Source organism: Euprymna scolopes, chromosome 9, assembly GCF_053919585.1.
Source record: "Euprymna scolopes isolate OS-2025 chromosome 9, ASM5391958v1, whole genome shotgun sequence".
NCBI lineage: Eukaryota > Metazoa > Mollusca > Cephalopoda > Sepiida > Sepiolidae > Euprymna > Euprymna scolopes.
The window spans coordinates 152,780,576-152,801,175 of NC_136490.1; the positions used below are offsets into that span (position 1 = coordinate 152,780,576).

Here is a 20,600-nt window from a genome sequence, read left to right on the forward strand (position 1 = left end):
ATATCTTGGTAGTTTTTGTTTTTTAGTTGTGTTTTATTATTGGTTCTCCGATTTATCGGAAAGGGACCTATGTTTTCAGTGGCATCTGTACGTCCATGCGTTCGTTATTCCGGACGATTGCCAGATAACCGTCCGTTAGTTTTTCCTAAAATTTTGCCACAAATTGTATTTCATTAAATAGATGTGCTCAGTAAAAAAATTTTTTTTGCAAAAATTCCTGTTGCGTTCCCAGGGGCTCAAAAGAGGTAAAAAAATGCCCCAAAATAACTAAAAATGACACGTTTTCCCCATAACTTTTGATCCATCCATTAGATTTTTCTGAAACTTGGCCAAAATGTGGAGCCCATTGTTTTTAATATAAATCCAGTATGGGTGACCCTGGCAAAATTCTGGTTAGCATCCCTATGGGATTTTAGGGCTAAGAAAACATGCCTTTTTGGAGCTCTTTTTTCGTATTACTCAAAAACTTGATATGCATGTCTATATACTGGGTTTCCATGGTGCTGAATTCAGATATACATGTCTTAAGGTGTGAAACATTTTCACTGGAATTCGGCGTCCCCAGGAGCTCAAAAGGGGTCACAAATGCCCCCAAATTACAAAAAATGACACCTTTTACCCCATAACTTTTGCCCCATCTATTAGATTTTTCTGAAACTTGGCGAAAATGTGAAGATAACGTTGGCCCTTCATACTTCTCACATTCATCATTTCTTCACTATTTTTTGTCATCTCACATGCAGCACCAGAGGGGGACCACGCATGTACAGCTTGTTATTTGTACTCACTAGGAGCTTTCACACAAGCCATCATCAAAGATTTCTTTCTGTCACCACTGTGTGGTGTTCCCTGGAGTCTAGGTGACAACTAGTCTCCCCAGATTTCTAGTACTCTCGATAACATTTGTAGATGAATTTTCATTATCGCAACATTTGTTTACCATTGATTTCTTACGAGTAGTGACTGTTCTCTTCATTGGAATTTATGTACAATAAGCCTCCCTGATGTCCTAGCCCGCTTTTGCTTTCATCCAATGGAGGTCTGATTAGTGCTTTCTTTCCTCAATCTTCTCATTTTCTTTGACCCTTCACGACTACTTGGTGTGGTGTCAATTGATACCGACTATACAATTTGGGGGGGGGGTGACGTAACTTACAATTATATGGTTTGAGATTTTTTTGATTCCATGTGGTGTTTATCTTTTTGTTTTACTTTTGTTGCAGTTTCTTTGTTTGATTAGCATTCGTAGATCATGTGTATTAGTTTCTAGATTCAAGATTCTTCCGTAATATTTGAGCCATTATTGCTATCTGTTGTATCTTTTAACCTCAATCATCAATAATAAACCCATTGTGTCCAATATTATTTGTCTATTAAAATTCTGTCCCTATAAAATCTATATAAATTATAGGGTACACCTAGTCAGTTGAGGGTAATTGAGGAAAATGCAGGATGATCTCAAGCAATGGTACATAAAAACGAATGTAAAAATGATAGAAATTTATGTAAAAAATCACTTTGCACATCCATGGCCAATGTGTAACGCACGTCTGATGTGAACAAAATATGTTAAATGATAAAGAAAAAGCAGATTCACAAAACATTTAATTTCATTTTTCTTGATTTTTCTCTCAATTTGAATCAAACCATTTCTTTGTAGAGTAGATTTTTTTTACAAGGATTTTATCAGATTTACTTTTAAAAAATCGTCTGTAAAACATCCAACTTTGGACATGGTTTCAGGACCCCCCTCCCCCCCCCCGCAAGGAAAAAAAAAAACTTTGATTCTATATTTAGATTAAAAAAAACTCTTGCTAAATTTTCTGACACTTCATGTTTCCAAACACAATGCCTTCTATTCAGTTTTATCAGCCAAACGAAATTCTTTGAATGCACAATAAAAATAAGAGAACAACAGCTTTGTTTACAGCATTGAAATAGAATCTTTAAAGAATATATGGAAGAATGCAGACTTTATCAATTTTAAATTCTATAAATATAGCCTTTTTTTTTTTCAACAAAATGTTAGTTTTGTGTCTGTATTGTCAGCGAATTGAAGTGAGAATTTAATCTTTATTCTTTACTACTTCTCGAACAACGTAATTAAAAAATAAAATGTCCCCCCCCCTCCAAGGCATAGTATCACTGGGATGTAAAGAGCTACTATTTAGGATAATCTCCAACAAGGGACTGTGTAGAGTTGAGTAGCAAGATGTCTGTTCACATTACATTTAAATTTCTATAGCTTAATATAGTCAGAGAAGCAGGAAGCAGAGAGGGAATTCCAGAGTCTAGCAGTCTGAAAGAGAAAACTATTGGAGTAGAAGGCTCTCCAGTATGTAGAGACCTCAACAGTGAAAGGAGGGAATTTTACTGCTTACTGGGTTAGTCAGGAGTATGTACGCAGAGGAAGCACAAGTACTATGAGTTCATCAGAGTACATTCCATTTAAGTACTTGTAAAACAAGCATGTGGATGAGGCATTGTGTCAAAGGTTGGAGCAGATAGTGTACAATCTATTAGATTGGAGACCTTTTTGGACTCTATCCAAGAGAGAGAGAGACTAGTAGATGCACCACCAGCCCAGATGTGGCATCAATACTCCATGCATGAACTTGTAGAGGTACAGGATATGCTCAGGTGTGAATAATTTCTAGCACGGTAGCCCATCTTTTTGACTGCAACCTTGAAATATGTTCTCCATGTATTTGTTCCAATTCATGGTACCTGTGGATGTTAAGCCAAATAGTTATAATCATGAGATTTTAGGTAGGCTGTTGTCATAACAATCATTAATTGAATTTTTTTTTTTGGAATTCTTAAAAGAAAGAAGATTAGTTTTAGTAGTATTAAATGTTACCATCCATTTACAGCTCCATTCAACTACAAACTGAAGGTAATTTTCTAGCTTGAATATATGTACATTCGTTTTTCACTCATGTCTATTATAGAATGCTGTATTATCAGCAAATATACCCAATTTTATCAGGGAGGTAATTTATAAATATCAGAAATAACAAAGGTCCAAGAATCAACCCCTTAGGCACACTGACATTAATATCAAATTATTTAGATGTTCGGCCATCAGGGACAACCTGGATTTTTCTCTTGTCTAAGGAGGATCTGATTATGCAAGATCGCCATGGGCATGGAATATGCGCCTACATTAAGGATGGCTTCCCGTGTGGCAGGGATATCTCTAGAGAAGATCCTAATTTACCCTATATGTGCTTCAGAGTTGCACTTGCTAACACCACTGCATTCATATTTGCCCTCTATCGGCCCCACAACAGCGGAGTTACTATCTTTAAAAGCATATCTGAGAAAATAGACCACATACTGTCTGCACATCCCTCGGCTAACATCCACATCTGTGGTGACTTCAACGTCCATAACGTGGAATGGCTGACCCATTCAAATAAGACAGATGATGAGGGGAGGTTTTGTGATGATTTTACCATTGCTTATGACCTCACTCAGATTGTTCGTGAACCCACCCGTGTGCCCGATACACTCAGTCAATATGCAAGCCTCCTTGACCTTTTTCTCTCAACTTCCCCTGAGCTATGTTCATGTTCCGTTCATTCTCCTCTAGGATCCTCCGACCACTCCGTCGTATCAGTTAAGATAAAAACGAAATGTAAGAAGTCCCCAGACGTACCGCTCCACCGTACTGTATACCGATACTCTATGGCTGACTGGGATAGCTTCCGTACATTCATATCTGATTTACCTCTGCACTCCATGTTTAAAAAGGAAGTGTCCTCTATAGTATCAGATCTGACCGAATGGTTAATTGTAGGCATAGACCAATTCATAGCATCTAAAAAATTCCAACAAAAACCTAACAGCCAGCCATGTTTCTCCCCAGAATGTGCTGCTGCTATCGCGCACAGAAATCACTTTTTCCATAACTACCAACGTAATAGATACACTGAGACTAAAGCTGCTTTCAGGACTGCCAGCAACCACTGTAAAAGAGTAATAAAAAATGCAAGAGAGGTATATGCCCAGTCTGTTAAATCCAAGGTAGCTGATCAGCGGCTTGGTTCCCACCAGTTTTGGCAAATAACAAATAGGATCCTGAACAGAAGTGTGCGTTCTATCCCAACCATTATCAATGGATCAGAGTTCATCTCGTCAGCGTCAGACAAGGCCAAACTATTTGCAAAGAACTTTGCAGCTAATTCTACCCTATGCGACGAAGGCCATCAACTCCCCATATTTCCTCCTATAACACAGAACAAGCTAGGTAACATACAAATATCCGTGCATAAGGTCGCCAAGCTAATCAAGAACCTAGATTCCAGTAAAGCAACTGGCCCTGATGGCATCCCAATTATAGTGTTAAAAAAGCTTCAACCAGAACTTGCTCCCATACTTACGAAACTATTTAAGTGCTGCCTTAAGGAGAAGTGCTTTCCGACTCCCTGGAAGACCTGATCAGTTTGCCCTGTATTTAAGAATTCAGGTAATAAGTCATCTCCCTCTCAGTACAGACCAATAAGTCTCCTGTGTTTTATGAGTAAGTTGCTGGAATCCATATTAAATAGAGAAATAGTCAACCACCTCAGCAGGAATAACCTTCTTAGTGACACACAATATGGTTTCCGCTTTGCAAGATCTACCGCAGATGTGCTGATGGTTATATCCCACAGGATTAGTGAATCTCTTGACAAAGGCTTCCTTTCTAGGGCAATTGCTCTTGACATATCAAAGGCCTTCGACAAGGTATGGCATAAGGGTCTACTTCACAAGATTTCCAGCTATGGTATAACTGGAAATGTTTTCTCAATCATTAAATCATTTCTCTCCGATAGGCTCATAAGAGTAGTGGTAGATGGACAAAAATCGGAGGCCTGCAATATAAATGCTGGAGTCCCTCAGGGGTCAATCCTGGGCCTAACTCTCTTCCTGATCTACATCAATGACCTCCCTAAACACATACTTAAATCATTCGTTGACATCTATGCTGATGACACAACCATCTACGGCAACACATCAAAGGCTGTAAATGACAAAGTTCTCTCTGATTCTCTCTCCTCTGATCTCGAGCGCGTGGTTCAGTGGGGGAAGATGTGGCTGGTTACCTTTAATGCATCCAAAACCAAACTCCTATCCTTACATCATCAACGCTCTGATCCCCATCTGGCATCAATTGTGATGGATGGCTCTCGTCTGGGTGAGGCCCCGTGTTTTGACAAGCTTCTGGGTTTGTCCTTTACTCCTGATCTGAAATGGAACACGTGCATCAGGTCTGTTGCCAAGGTCGCTGGAAAGATGGTGGGATCCTTCTACCGCTCCAGAAGATATCTCACTACTGATGCAATTCTCTATCTATATAAAAGCCAAGTACGTCCAAGGATGGAATACTGTTGCCATATCTGGGCAGGAGCTGCTAAAAACAGCCTATCCTGCCTTGACAGAGTACAAAATAGACCGTGGCTTAGTGGGGGATGCCCTTTTCTCTACCCTGCAACCTCTCTCCCACAGAAGAGACGTTGCGAGCCTATCCTTGTTTTATCGCTATTTCCATGGCAAGTGCTCGTCTGAACTCCAATCTCTGGTCCCCCCTCGCCAATCTTTCACGAAAAACACCCGTCTAGCTGAATCCACTGTGAAAAATTTCCCCCACTCTATATCTGTGCCTAAATCAAAACACGGATTCCATGAACAAAGCTTCTTTCTTAGAACTGTACGCCTGTGGAACTCTGTTCTGTCTGCCTGCTTCCCACCTGACTACAACTTGGATGTGTTCAAGTCTAACGTTAACAAATTCCTAATGAACCGCCCCCTTAAGTAAACACTTCATCAAATCTCCACACTAACGTAATGTACTTGCAATAACCCTTATCCCTGAGTGGCTTCCGGGCCTTGATAAGTGGTGATCACCGTGTAAAAAAAAAAAAAAAGTATTTATTCAGAAATATAATTGAATTTAAGAAAAAAAATCAAGAAAATGCGGATGGTGAGAACTGAGAAAAAAAAAAGCAGAATCTTAAGATATTTTAATGTTTATCTGATTCACTAGCATATAAGCTATAGACAAGAAGTTTACAATGGATTGAAAATAACAAGGATCATTCCAAAGTAAAGCCTTCTATTTTTCTTTAACTGAAAAAGTTAAAGAGCTATGAAAACGAGCAATCTTTTGTGCTCCAGAATTTATTTTTCTACATAGACACCACCATTCTCAATACACTTTTGCCAATGAGGAACGATGGCTGTGCATGGGCGTCTGGAGCATGCTTTGTTATATGAGGATTGGTCCAAAAGTAAAGCCTCTTATTTTTTTTAATTCAAAAAGTTGAAGAGCTATGAATACGGGAGTGGTACCATTAGAACGAATGACCTTTTGTACTCCAGATAATTTTCTACATAGTCACCACCATTCTTAATGCACTTTTGCCAGGAATTCACTGACCTATCTTTGCTTCTAACACACGTCCATGACAATGTTGCTCTCTTAGTATCTCACACTGTTAATATTTGCAACAGAAAGATGAAACTTTCAGGTCATGAATACATAAGTTCAGTCATCATAACAATGCAATTTGCAATCCCTCTATTCCAGTGGAATAAAAACAAATAGGAGACATTACTTTAGGAATACCTGTCATAGATTCTTCTAATTTAAGAATGGAAAACATATGACTTTTAAAATTAACTAAGCTTATTTTTTTACGTCAAGGTATTTATATGTCCTAAAACTCATATGAACAGGATAATTTAATCCAACGTGACTTTGGATGATTTTTTTTTTTGTGTGCAAATCAAAAGGTGCATCAGAAGTAAATAAATATAAAAAAAACTAGAATAAGTAAAGCTTGACTGAGCTTTAGTATATGCCCCCCCTCACCTCTGCACAGCATTCATGGCAAACACTCGTCTAACTACAACCAATGTCAGTAATTTCCTTTACTTTCTATCTGTGCCAAAAACTAAACGAAAATTCCATTAGCAAAGCATTTTTCCCCAGAACTGTTCGTTTATGGAACGCAGTACTATGGGGTTGCTTCTCAACTGATTATAACATGATCATTTTCAAGTCCAACATAAAGCTCTTGATGAGCCGGCGTCTTAAAAAATTACTATCCAATTTCCACCATCACTGATCATCATGGTGTTGTATCGTTTGACCCTTATTAACCCTTACACTCAAATGGCTTCTGGGCCTTGATAAGTGACTCTATAATAAACAAAAAAAAACTTCTCATTAATGAACAAATAAGCCATTTTAAATATCAAATCAAAATCTTACAAAGTGGAAGGAAGTGACTCGTATTTATATAATAAAAATGTAGTAGCCAACAAAACAATGGCAAGAGCAGTTTGGTAATGTGGTTAAGCCTTAATAAATTGAACTTTTTAGATGTTCAGCCTGATCCACTATCATATGAGGTATATAGTTAAGCCGATATTATTCAGAATAAGGACCATGCTATTGTTGGAATTCTCCTAATAGTTTATGTAAAACATTACAAGGTGCCGAACAAAAGTTTAATGATATTTTTGGAGGCGGGGGGTCAAACGCTAGTCAAATTTTTCAATGGAAGATATTATTTTTGTCAGTATGAAGATAATCTAATGAAAAATTAATTGAAAAATGAAAATAATATTCTTTTTGTTGTTAAAAAGAAAATACAATGACTAATGGTACAAAACTTTAAGAAAATTCAAATCAAGAAAAAAAAACACTCATGAGTAAGGTAAGCTTTATAAATATTTTTTTAATAGCAAACAACTGATAGCAACAAAACATTTTTTGATATCTTTTTTTTTTTTTTTCAAATCAAGATAAATATTTGATTTTTTTAATGTAATAAACCAATGATAGCAAATAAGTATTTTATTAAATGATGTTCATTACTGTGATTTCATTGACTCTGTTTTGGCACCATTCAGCATTTTGTGTAAACTGCCTGGAAAGTTTGACTGTAAGAATTAGAAGTAGATGGAGTAAGCAGAGAACTTCTGCCATCAATAATCAGCAGAGCATTACCACTCTCAAGCAATGTCTACACAATGTATGGAACTGAACCTTGGCCAGTGAGGTTGAGGATATGCATTGCATGGAGAGAAATAATATGAAAATCATGTGATAGATGTGTAAGGTGAGTCTTAAAGACATGGTTTGTTCTGATGACCTCGGAGGAAAAATAAATTTGAACAGTATAGAGAGATGTGTGCAGAACAGTAGACTTTTATGGTATGGTCACCTTGAAAGAATAAATGAAAGTTCTTAAGTTAGTAGATGTAGAACAGTTAAGGTAGCAGGTTTAGTTCACAGAGGAAGGCCAAAGAAAACATGGGAGGAAGTGATAAAAATGGACCCGAGAAAAAGAAGGTTAAATAAAGACTTGGTCAGAGATAAGTTAGTTTGGAAGTTAATTTCTAAAAGATGTCCAACACATGCCAGTATGTAAAATGGGTTTGTAACTGATGATGATGATGATGAGACAGGGTCTTTTATATTCTAGAAACGTACGTCAAAAAGCAAGTTCATCTAAGCATCTAAAAAATTGAAGCAATTATAATTGAGAAAAAGGAAATTTTGTGTCTAATCAGTTCTGCTATGGTCAAACGATGGTTATCTACCTTGTAAATGATTCCATATTGATTATTTAAAATTTTTTTTTAATTTTAGAAATAAAATATGGATTGTTTACATTTTCGATTTCCTCCACTTCATGACAACACGTTTTGAAAAATAATTGAAAACAATCTGAAGTACACAATGAATATTTTCATTCTATTGGAACATATTTTTGGCTTATAGATGCAAGGTATATTAAACACTCATGAAGCTTAATCATTTTCACATAAATAAAAATGTACATATACGAGAAATTTAGCAAGTAGTTTTTTTTATAAAGAAAATGATTTTTTAGTGATATTTTAGCGATTTTAATAATAAATTGTATCCATTACAGGGCTGATTTTGATCTCAATAGTTCAAATTGAGTTGTCTTCCCCTTATAGAACATGATGAATCAAAACACATCTCACTTACTCATGAAATTTGATTTTTTTTTAGTTACTAATAAACTTGCTGTTTTGTACTTAATTTTTAATTTCTATCTTCTTAATTTGCCAATAACATTTTATTTTCATTCTATTTAAACCATTTAACAATTTTTCTTTGCTAAAACTTGTTCTCTATACAACAGAACTTATATGAGCTACGTGTATGTTATAATGTCTGAAACTAAAATTCCTTATCCAAAATAATGGAAAAAAATTCTTTTCAACATTTTAGCATTAACAGAGTTATTTTGACTCCAAGACGACTGCCTATATCTATTTTTCATAATAGCCATTATTTAAATCCTTATACATCCTCAATCTCTGAATGCATGAACCATGCACTGGATAAGATGGGGAAAACTAGAACTGTAGCCCTTCATATATCCAAAGCCGTTGACAAGGTGTGGCATGAAAGGCTTCTCACAAAAATTAAATCCTGTGGTATTTCTGAATGAGCACTCAACATAATCAGATCCTTTTCTAGACAAGAGAAAAATCCAAGTTGTCCTCGATGGTTGTACATTTAAATCATGTGATATTAATTGCTAATGACACTACACTACAAATACACATGAGGATAAAAAAATGTACACATATCCAAGACAATAGCAGTAACCCTAGAAGATAACCTTCAGTCTGTAGTGGAATAGGCCCATAGTTGAATGGTAACATTTAATTCTACCAAGACCAAACCGTTTTCCTTTAATAATTACAGAAAAACCTTTTCACCCCCCCCCCCAAAAAAAATAACATCCTACCCGAGAGCATACATTTTAAACTCCTTAGCTTACTATTCACATGCAACATGAATTGGAACAAATACATTGAGGATGTTGCCAAGGCCGCTGCAAAAAAGGTGGGCTCCCTCTACCATGCAAGAAAATTACTTGCACCAGAGGGCATCCTATATGTTTACAAAGCCACAATTCGCCCATGCATAGAGTATTGTTGCAACATCTTGGTTGGAGGATCTACTACTAGTCTTTTTCTCTTAGGGTCCAAAAAAGAATCTCAAATCTAATAGGTCTCACACTAGTGGCCAAACTCCAGCCCCACAATTTCGCATGCCTGTGTGTGATTTACAAGTACTTTAATGGAATGTGCTTATGATGAAGTCACACCACTTGTGCCGTTTTGAAGTACATATTCCTGACTAACCTAACAAGCAACAAAATCCTAATTGAATTTTGACTTTTGCCTTGAAAAAGCCTTATTTCTATTATTACTTTGAAAGTCCTTAAAAATATGGAAAATGTCTTGAAAATTTATTGAAAGGGCCTTGAAAATTGTATTGTATGTATTGACATAAAGTCCAGTAAAAATTGTTGTCAAAATATTAAAAATGAAATCGAAATAAATACTATTAAATTATTTTTTAGTATTAATAAAAATACCATTAAAATATATTTTTCTAAATTGAAAAAAGAATCGAAATACATTGTTCTGAAATTGCACAGTATTGTGAATACAAGAGTTATGTCCCTTCACCACAAAACTACCTTGGGTAGTTTCGTGATAAAGAGACATAACTCCATTTTTTTGGCCTGGCCTCGGCTGACCTAGTTTTTGATTATCATAAATGTTTTTTATCACTTTTTTTCAGGAGGTTGCATTCAAATCTCCCCCTATTTTTGTTCTCATTTATAATTTATTTTTTAGAGGGGAGGGGCATAAGGAGGGAGGAGTAGTTGCGGCCGCCATAAATAAAATTAACTTCTCTAAAAAAATACTTTCCTTGCGGGACATAAACTCTCCAATGGTGATCCCCCCCCCACCTAAAAAAAATTTTAATTGAAAATAAGGACGGCTGGGTAAAAAAAATGGACAAGACGACCGCCATCTTGGTTGGAAATTAAAAGCCATAAAGAGAGTTTATATTTGAAATGAAATAAAAAGCATTTAAAACTACTTTAAAAAACACTGAAAAATGATGCAGGTAGATTGCAAGTAACTTTTATTGGCTATGGTAACATTTATTTGTTGTATATTTCACTTTTGACCACTTTTTTGAATTGCTGTGGATTGTAAAACAAACCCCAAATTTTGTTTTGAAAACTTGAATTTTATCTGGAGAATGCTTTGAAAAGCTTTGAAAATGGACATTGAAAATCTGTACGAACTCTGTATAATATTGAGGTTCTTAGATGCCGGAAAGCCTTCTACTCTAATAGTTTCTTTCCTTGGACTTTTGGAATTTCTTCCCTGCTTCTTGCTTCCCTGACTGTACTAACATTCAGAAGTTTAAATGTAATATGAACAGACATCTCGTTGCTGAACTCCTTTTAATCCCCTGTTAGACACAATCCCAAATAGTAGGCCCTTACGTTTCAAGTTGTAATATATCTTGTTTGTGGCGAAAATGAGTAAAAGAAATATATATACACACACACACAATATATATATATATATATATATATATATATATATATATATATATATATATATATATCTTCTATAATATAAAGCTGAATGTCTGTGTGTGTGTGTGTGTCTGATTATGAGTAGGCTCCTATATGGTTGACTGTTTTAAAAAACTGATGACATATAATGATAGAAGATGTATCGAGACACAGGAATGGGTATGTTTGATCTGGCAGAACAGTGGTTCATTAAAATTGGGGGTCTGCGTTCGTGCCTGGTCCACAAAGTATGGAAATAAAAAATTTAAAAATTAAAAAAAAAAACATTTACAAGTGTTTTTGATATAGATGTACATAATAATACTTTGATAAGTATGTTTTAACTTAAATATGAATGGTATAATAAGATTGTGGGGTCTGTGTTCGCGCCTGGCCTCCATAGAATGGAAATAGGCACTAACTTTAATAAAGACTTTTCATATCTATCTGTGTAAGTATACTTTGATAATTATGTTTCTGTTTGAAGAAATATTGTATAATAAAATTATGGGGTGTTCGTTCGCACCTGACCTCCATAGAATGGAAATATGTCACAAAGTTTAACAAGGTTTTTTAATATAGATCCACAGAATATTGTGGTAAGTGTTTCAGTGTGAACAGGTATGGTATAATAAATTATGGGTTTTATCTATTTTATTTTTACTTTCATCATATTTTTCTTTGGTTTTGATACCCCCAAATTCAACCCAAATTTACACTCCTTCCTTTTCATAACCTATCATACTTTCATAAGTCAGAGTCCATTTTTCTGTAGGCTGTTTTTGAACCCAGTCAACGACAGGCACTTTTGCTAGTATATATATATATATATATATATATATATATATATATATTCTGTTATCCCTTGTAGTATTTCCATGGCTGTGAATTGACATAAAAGACAGTCAACTTTGACCTTTTGTATTTATAGTCTACACAATTCCTTTGTTAATATTGGAAACAAAAACCAGGAATACATTTCCATGTTTGAAGATGCTCTATTTTTTCTGTTCTTTTTGAATTGCAATTCTTAATTTTCTCACATTGAAAAGTGGAGATTTGCAAAGAAAATTTCAGGTGATTTTCTGTTTTTGTTCTTAAAACTGAAAGAAAAAAAAAAGTTATTTTATATACATCTGTCCATGCACCTCTATAGAAGTTCTATCTGTCAGGCTTACATTTGAAATAACATTTTGATTCAATAAATATTTTCAACATCTGAAGACATGCAAAACACTACCAGGAGCATGGCATTTAATAGAGAAAAAAAGAAAAATGTGTGGATTTTCCTGATAAAGACGCTTTTATGGGTGAAAATATGAATTAAATTTATATATATACACTCACTGAAATAACCATTGGGTTGACAAGAAAATTCTTGCGTTTTTTAACTTTTAAATTCAGATGAACCTATTTTGGCTCAAATAAAAATTTATTAATCGAATTACCTGCTTCAATCTCTCTGATCTATCTCTGGGAACCTCTGATCCACCAACAGTTCCAAACTGGACATTGTCAACAACTGTCGCAAACCTAAGACTATCTGTAAATTGTCGCAAAACTCATTGTCACTCTTAACCTTGACCATGAATTAACTCTAAACATATTGAATCTCATTGTTCAGTCGTTTTTTAATGTTCACTGCTTTACCTTGAATAACATTCCCATTTTAGTTCTCTTTGTTCTGCTGATAGTATCACAACTGTTGTCCATCTGTTACATATTCTCTCCATGATGGTTGATTTTATTTCTTAAGCACAGCCACGTCTTTCAAATTTAGGATATTCTTTATTCTCTCTGTTAATTTACCCGATCATCCATCGATCCCCCTCACATTAGGTTTCCTCATCTAGTTATGCCATGATGATAAATGGCTAAAAGGATGCTGGTTCCCATGCTACTACTATTAACTACTTTCTGTGTATTTCTCTCTCATAATCAGTGTGTGTGTGTGTATATATATATATATATATATATATATATATATATGACCTCGTTAACCAGTCAAAATTTTATGCATCTTTTCTGAGCCAGGTCTAAAGGTATTCTCTTTATACTTGTCACAAAAGAAAAAGGAGACAAACTATATTTTACTTAAGCACTTGTGCCCCCACAACGTAAACACTCTCGACAAACCTGACACAGCTAAATCTCACCCCCACACAGTAGAGATCCCTAGATGCAAAAGATCTTTCTACTCCAGTAGTTTCTTCCCCAGAACCGCTAGACCTTGGAATTCCATTCCAGGTCCCTGCTTCCCCAACTGTACTGACGTGCAGAAGTTCAAGTGTAACGTGAACAGACATCTTGTTGCCCAAATCCCCACATAGTACCCCAGTAGATGTTACCCCTGATAGTAGCCCCCCTACACCAAAGTGGCAATGTGCCTTGTTTGGGGTGAAAATGTAATAAAAAAAAAGATAAATAATAAAATCTTAAGTCTTTGAGCTTCATTTCCCAAACTAGGAATAATATCTAAGTGACCTCATCTCAACCAAATTTACATGATGTGTACTGAGGCTAACACTCACCAACTCAAATCTTACTTCAAATCTTATCTGTGTCACATGATTAAATTAACCAAGCAAATGATGGCTCTCGTCTTGGAGAGGCTCCATGTTTTGGCAAGCTTCTGGGTTTGACCTTTACTCCTGATCTAAAATGGAACACGTACATCAAATCTGTTGCCAGGGACGCTGGGAAAATGGTAGGGTCCTTCTACCGCTCCAGAAGATATCTCACTACTGATGCAATTCTCTATCTTTATAAAAGCTAAGTACATCCAAGGATGGAGTACTGCTGCCACATCTGGGCAGGAGCTGCTAAAAACAGCCTATCCTGCCTTGACAGAATACAAAATAGACTTCGTGGTTTACTGGGGGATGCCCTTTTCTCTTCCCTGCAACCTCTCTCCCACAGAAGAGACGTTGCAAGCCAGTCTTTGTTTTATCGCTATTTCCATGGCAAGTGCTCGTCTGAACTCCAATCCCTTGTCCCCCCTCGCCAATCTTTCACGAGAAACACCCGTCTGGCTGAAACTACTGTCAATAATTTTCCCCACTCTTTATCTGTGCCTAAATCAAAACGTAGATTCCATGAGCAAAGCTTCTTTCTTAGAACTGCATGCCAGTGGAACTCTCTGCCGCTTGCCTGTTTCCCACCTGACTACAACTTGGACGTCTTCAAGTCCAACATAAACAAACTCCTGACAAACCGCCCCCTTAAGTAAAACACTCTATCAAAACCCCCAATACTAATGATTACTACAATACTATCTCATTGATTACTGTACACGCAATAACCCTTATCCCTGAGTGGCCTTCGGGCCTTGATAAGTGGTGACCCCCATGTAAAAAAAAAAAAAAAAAATACCCTTCATATTGGGCTTAATCTTACCCCAAGGCTCTTCTGTCCCTGATCAATCCTTTTTTTTTTTTTTTTTTTACAAGGGGGTCACCGCTTATCAAGGCCCAGAAGTCACTCAGGGATAAGGGTTATTGCGTGTACAGTACGTTAGTGTTGAAATTTGATAAAGTATCTTACTTAAGGGGGCGGTTCATCAGGAATTTCTTTATGTTGGACTTGAAGACGTCCAGGTTTTGTAGTCAGGTGGGAAACAGGCAAACGGAACAGAGTTTCACAGGCGTGCACTTCTAAGAAAGAAGCTTTGTTCATGGAATCTACGTTTTGTATTGATCATTTATATTCGCACTTTGTGTTGCAGTCTTACAGGCCGGTAACAATCAAAACAAACAGTGGTATGATTAAGAAGACATTAATTAGCAAAAGTATGTTACAGAAGTACACATCATGATTCTGAGGCCATAGCTGCCACAAATCACTATCCAGTAACATGTTAGATTTAACTATAGTTAGAGTATTTGGGTAAGTTCATTATTCCACAAATAGGTATATCAACTTACCTCAACACTGGCTGATACCTCTGAATTTGTCTGGAGATACTTTGACCTATAAAAATTCCAATTGACTAATTAATCTGCTATTTTTTCTTCCCATAAAAAAAGTCTGAAAAATATGGAATTAACAGTTTTATGACATCTTTCGCATCAAAACAGAATTTTATTGATTAGTAAACTACTCTCATTCATTACACCAAAACAAAGAATCTGTTAGAGTGACTACATTAAGGTAGAGCTTATTTTTCGTTTAAAGTTTCTTTTTTGTATATGCTTTCACTAAAAATAATGTTTTTGTTTTTTAATTTTTTACTTGAATAGCAAACCAAACCAAATATACTGTTGATTTTGCTGAGAAATCAACAACCATTGTGTTGTTATGACAAAGGCGTGTTATTGTTATAAATCCACAAGCTCTAGTAGAACTCTTCTATGTATGCACAAGTAAACGAATTTTACTTGCAAGAAAAAAAAAGAAAGAAAACAGGCAAAAGAAGTTTTTCGTTCTCTGACGATGCATCTGGTATGGTCCAAAATTATTAACAAATGTTTCAACTTTAAAAATAGAAAAGGAAGGAGAAAAAAAAATTGAACAATTTTTTTAATAAGTTCTTTGCATCTAAATGTGTTTGAAAGACAGTTTTGTCTGTTTATTCAAAGTGTAAAAAAGTTTTGATGATTCTTCCAAGAGACATTGTCACTTGTATTTATGAGTATTTTTTTGTTTGTTTTTAGGCCCATCACCATTTAGTTGTTGATCTCCTCTCATCTTTCACATGCCCATGTGTTAGATGATGAGCGAAGATGAAAAGCCATTTGGATGTTCATCTCCAGGATGTGGGATGGTAAGCATCATTTTTAAAAACATTCCGCTTATTTTATTTGAAACCGCTGTCCCATCGAGAAAATGTAACATCCCTCTGTCTGTTTTACAAGTACTTTAATGGAAGATGCTCTGACAAACTACAAACCCTAGTACCCCCTTGACGTAAATACCCCTAACAAACCTGACAAGCAGCAAAATCCCACCCCTACACAGTAAAAAAATCCCTAGATGTAAGAAAGCCTTCTATTTTAATAGTTTCTTCCTTAGGACTACTAGACTTTGGAATTCCCTTCCGGTTCCTGCTTCCCTGACTGTACTGACATGCAGAAGTTCAAGTGTAATGTACACAGGCATTTTGCTGCTTAGCTCCCACACATAGTACCCCTACAAATTATGTCCCAGATAGTAGCCCCCTACATCAGTGGCACTGTGCCTTGTTTGGGGTGAAAATGCAAAAAAAAAAAAAAAAAGATTTCAGAAGGAAATTTCTGCATAACAATATGACATGTAATGCATTACGCAATAAGTGTCAAGCCATATTGTAACATGATCATTTACCAGGCAGAGTAACTTGGCTAGTCCACACAGTGGGAATGTTTCTCAAACAGTTATTCCATCTTGGGCATGGCAACTAGCTCCATGGATGTTAAACACAATGAAATGATATGTATATTCAAGGGGTTTATATAACGTTGGCTACGTTTGTCTGAAGAGGATATGACGTCGGCTACGTTTGCTTGACGGGTCTTCTCTTTGGGTTCTCAGTATTATTACTGGCTGGAACCGATTTGCTAAAATTGTGCATTGTATAAAATAAGCAATCCCATCTTGTTTGATATATATGTGTGTTCGAACCCTAAGATCATGAATTCTTTTCTGTTTTTTTCTTCTGTTGTCTAACCGTTTTTTATTGTCTCCAACAAGACATGAACATGAAGACAGTTTGATAAGCATGCCATGTGCTAGTTTTGTGAATCTTCAATAAGTGCATGTGCGGCAGAATCCAGCACAGGTGGTGGCTTCAATTATGGCATCCCATAAAATCATCACAACACCTGCCAAATCGTTGATATCGTGCAGCAGGTCTAAAGAGCCATATTCACCCTTTCTCACTGAAAGGTTTTACACTCATATTACATTGATATACAAAAGGTGGTCATAAATTGTAATCAAATAAATAACCGCTCTCTCTCATATGTATAATTATTACTATAATCATTTTTAATTTATATATATATATTATAATAAAATGAAGCTAAAAAGTAAATTTTCAATGGTAAGGAAAACCTATCAAAATTTATAAAACAAAAGCTCTACCCGGTTAAAAAGAGCAAACAACTCCTCTTCTGACGAAAAGCATTTAGCTTCAAAATGCCATGGCCTAAAGAAGTTTCTCCCTTATTCCCCTTTCTGTAACCTTTATTGACTTGATAATGTAATAAAGTTTCTATGTAAGTTTATTTTATATATATATTGTTTTCAACAAAAGAATGAATTTACCTGACCCTCTCACAGTGGCAAAATAAGACACAAGATCATTTATCTCCAGGTCTCCTAAAACGTCTCCTGGACTGTTGTATAATTAGCCATTAACATTTCCTAGTGAGGGCATGTTAGATGATCTGTTTTAAACCAGTTTACTCCCAAAGAAGGATGTAATACTTGGGAGGACGACCCCTGACTTATCAAATCAGATATTACATGCTCACCCTGGCGTAAAGACTTGGTGTTATCGCAACAAATAAGTATGAAACTCTTTAAATTTTATTGCAAATTCCTGAAAGTTTCAATAATAATAAAAATTACCATCATTGGATTCTTTGTAAACGCTTTTTATTATTAATGTGTTACCACTTATTAAGTCTAAAGACCACTCAAGGATAGGCGTTAATGAGATAGATAAATTGAAAGTTGAATGATGATGAATAGTATGAGAGGATTGAAAATGTACACATATAATCTACTCAAAATAACAGCCAAGCTAGAAAACAGCAATTCTTCCTCCTTTGTCAGAAACACTATTTATAAAATTTGAAGACTAACAAGAATTAGGAGACTGCTGAAAAGCTCTCTACTCTTGTGAGTCCAAGAAAAACGATGTTTCATCCTGTTGCTTTGTTATAAATTAACTAAACATGCAACATTATCTTTAAGCAAATCTCCCCCCCCCAGTCCGATTATCATTTAAAAAAAAAAAAAAAAATGATGATACAAGATCATTTATCTCCAGGTCTCCTAAAACGTCTCCTGGACTGTTGTATGATTAGCCATTAACATTTCCTAGTGAGGGCATGTTAGATGATCTGTTTTAAACCAGTTTACTCCCAAAGAAGGATGTAATACTTGGGAGGACGACCCCTGACTTATCAAATCAGATATTACATGCTCACCCTGGCGTAAAGACTTGGTGTTATCGCAACAAATAAGTATGAAACTCTTTAAATTTTATTGCAAATTCCTGAAAGTTTCAATAATAATAAAAATTACCATCATTGGATTCTTTGTAAACGCTTTTTATTATTAATGTGTTACCACTTATTAAGTCTAAAGACCACTCAAGGATAGGCGTTAATGAGATAGATAAATTGAAAGTTGAATGATGATGAATAGTATGAGAGGATTGAAAATGTACACATATAATCTACTCAAAATAACAGCCAAGCTAGAAAACAGCAATTCTTCCTCCTTTGTCAGAAACACTATTTATAAAATTTGAAGACTAACAAGAATTAGGAGACTGCTGAAAAGCTCTCTACTCTTGTGAGTCCAAGAAAAACGATGTTTCATCCTGTTGCTTTGTTATAAATTAACTAAACATGCAACATTATCTTTAAGCAAATCTCCCCCCCCCCAGTCCGATTATCATTTAAAAAAAAAAAAAAAAATGATGATAAATTTGTGTATTGTTTGACTTTCTGAAACGTTTCATTAAACTTTGATTTGTTATTCCAGCGATTTACAAATGAGGATCACTTAACTGTCCACTTGAAAAAACATGAAATGTGCTTAGCTTTGAATTCTGGAAACAACAGTCGAACTTCCAACAACTTATTTTTAGGTGAGTGTGTGTGTATATATATATATATATATATATATATATATATATATATATATATATGTCTTTGTTTTGTTTATTTGAAAATATCTCATACTGAAAAACAGGGGTGAGGTAGGTGGAACTGATAAATCTCAAATGTAGATTGTATCACGTTTGATTCAAATTTACATTTAGTACTTATGCAGCATAAGAACCATGTTATCATCTGAATTTTTCAGGCAGTTTACATAAAATGCTGAAAGCTGCTGAACAAAAGTTTTGTGATTTTTTTTCCCCGCACAAACACGGGTCACATTTTTTGATTAAAAATATTATTTCTGTTATTATGAGAAAAATTAACTGAAAAAATAAAAACAAAAATCTTTTTGTCCTTATGAAGAAAATACAATTGGATAATTTTTATTAAACTTTAAGAAAATAAAGATTCAAATCAAGAAAATAAAAACACTCATTGTAAGGTAAGTTTAATGAATAAATATCTAATTTTTGAATAATAAACAACTAATAGGGAATAAAAATACTTTTTGATTTTTTTATGATTTGTTTTGTTCAAATCAAAGTAAATATTTATTATTTTTTTTATAATAAACCTATGATAGCAAATAAATGGTTTCTTAAATGACGTTGGAGGCTGTGATTTTATTGCCGCAGTGTTTTGACAACTTTCAACATTTTATGTAAACTGTCCAGAAAATTCTGACGATATCACAATTCTTAAGTCGTGAAAATCAATCAAATCTATCCCGTCTATGACTTTGCCATTTGATTGAAATACATTCAAAGAACTCTTTTCTTCCTATATATCATCATGCACGCTTGGTGAAGTGCATTTATGTTTATTCAATAAAAGTTTATTATAATTTCAAATATAAATTTCATATTAAGGTTTGTATGATTTTGAATTCTTAAAATTTTGTTCTCGCTTTCAGTGTTACTATCCTAACATTTCAGATGATGCAACCTTTGACCTTTTCAGCTGTGCCTTGGCAAATTCAGACATCTATATATCAAACTTGGGAATCTGTACACAATTTTAAACAAAAACTTTTATTTAAGCATTTTTCTTCTCCATTGTTCCTTAAATGGAATATAATTTTTGAAGAAATGTAAAAGTTATAATTTTACAGCGAAGAGGATACCAACAAATCGACATGGTAGAAGAAGAATGACTTAGATTGACAACCTGCTACAGGACACAGAATTGGAAAGTGTTCGGGGCTTGTAAACTGTCATGCGAGATTGAGAGAACTGGAGAAGTGTAGATTCGGTGGTGAAGCGTCCTGAAAGACGACAGAGATGAAATATAATTTCATTCCAAATTCGATTTTTTTATCACATATTTACATAAAACTAACTCGGTTTCAATAGTTCAT

General features: G+C 35.0%; 1 protein-coding gene across 1 annotated transcript in view; it reads left to right on the plus strand.

Annotated features, from left to right (window-relative positions):
• Nucleotides 1-20,600, plus strand: part of LOC145284936 (cyclic AMP-dependent transcription factor ATF-7-like) — a 122,004-nt gene that overhangs the window by 55,309 nt on the left and 46,095 nt on the right. The window contains exons 2-3 of the mRNA XM_080134034.1: nucleotides 16,079-16,188; nucleotides 19,122-19,227. Coding sequence (XP_079990160.1) covers nucleotides 16,135-16,188; nucleotides 19,122-19,227 — 160 coding nt within the window. The 5' untranslated portion in view covers nucleotides 16,079-16,134. The remainder of the gene's footprint in view (nucleotides 1-16,078; nucleotides 16,189-19,121; nucleotides 19,228-20,600) is intronic.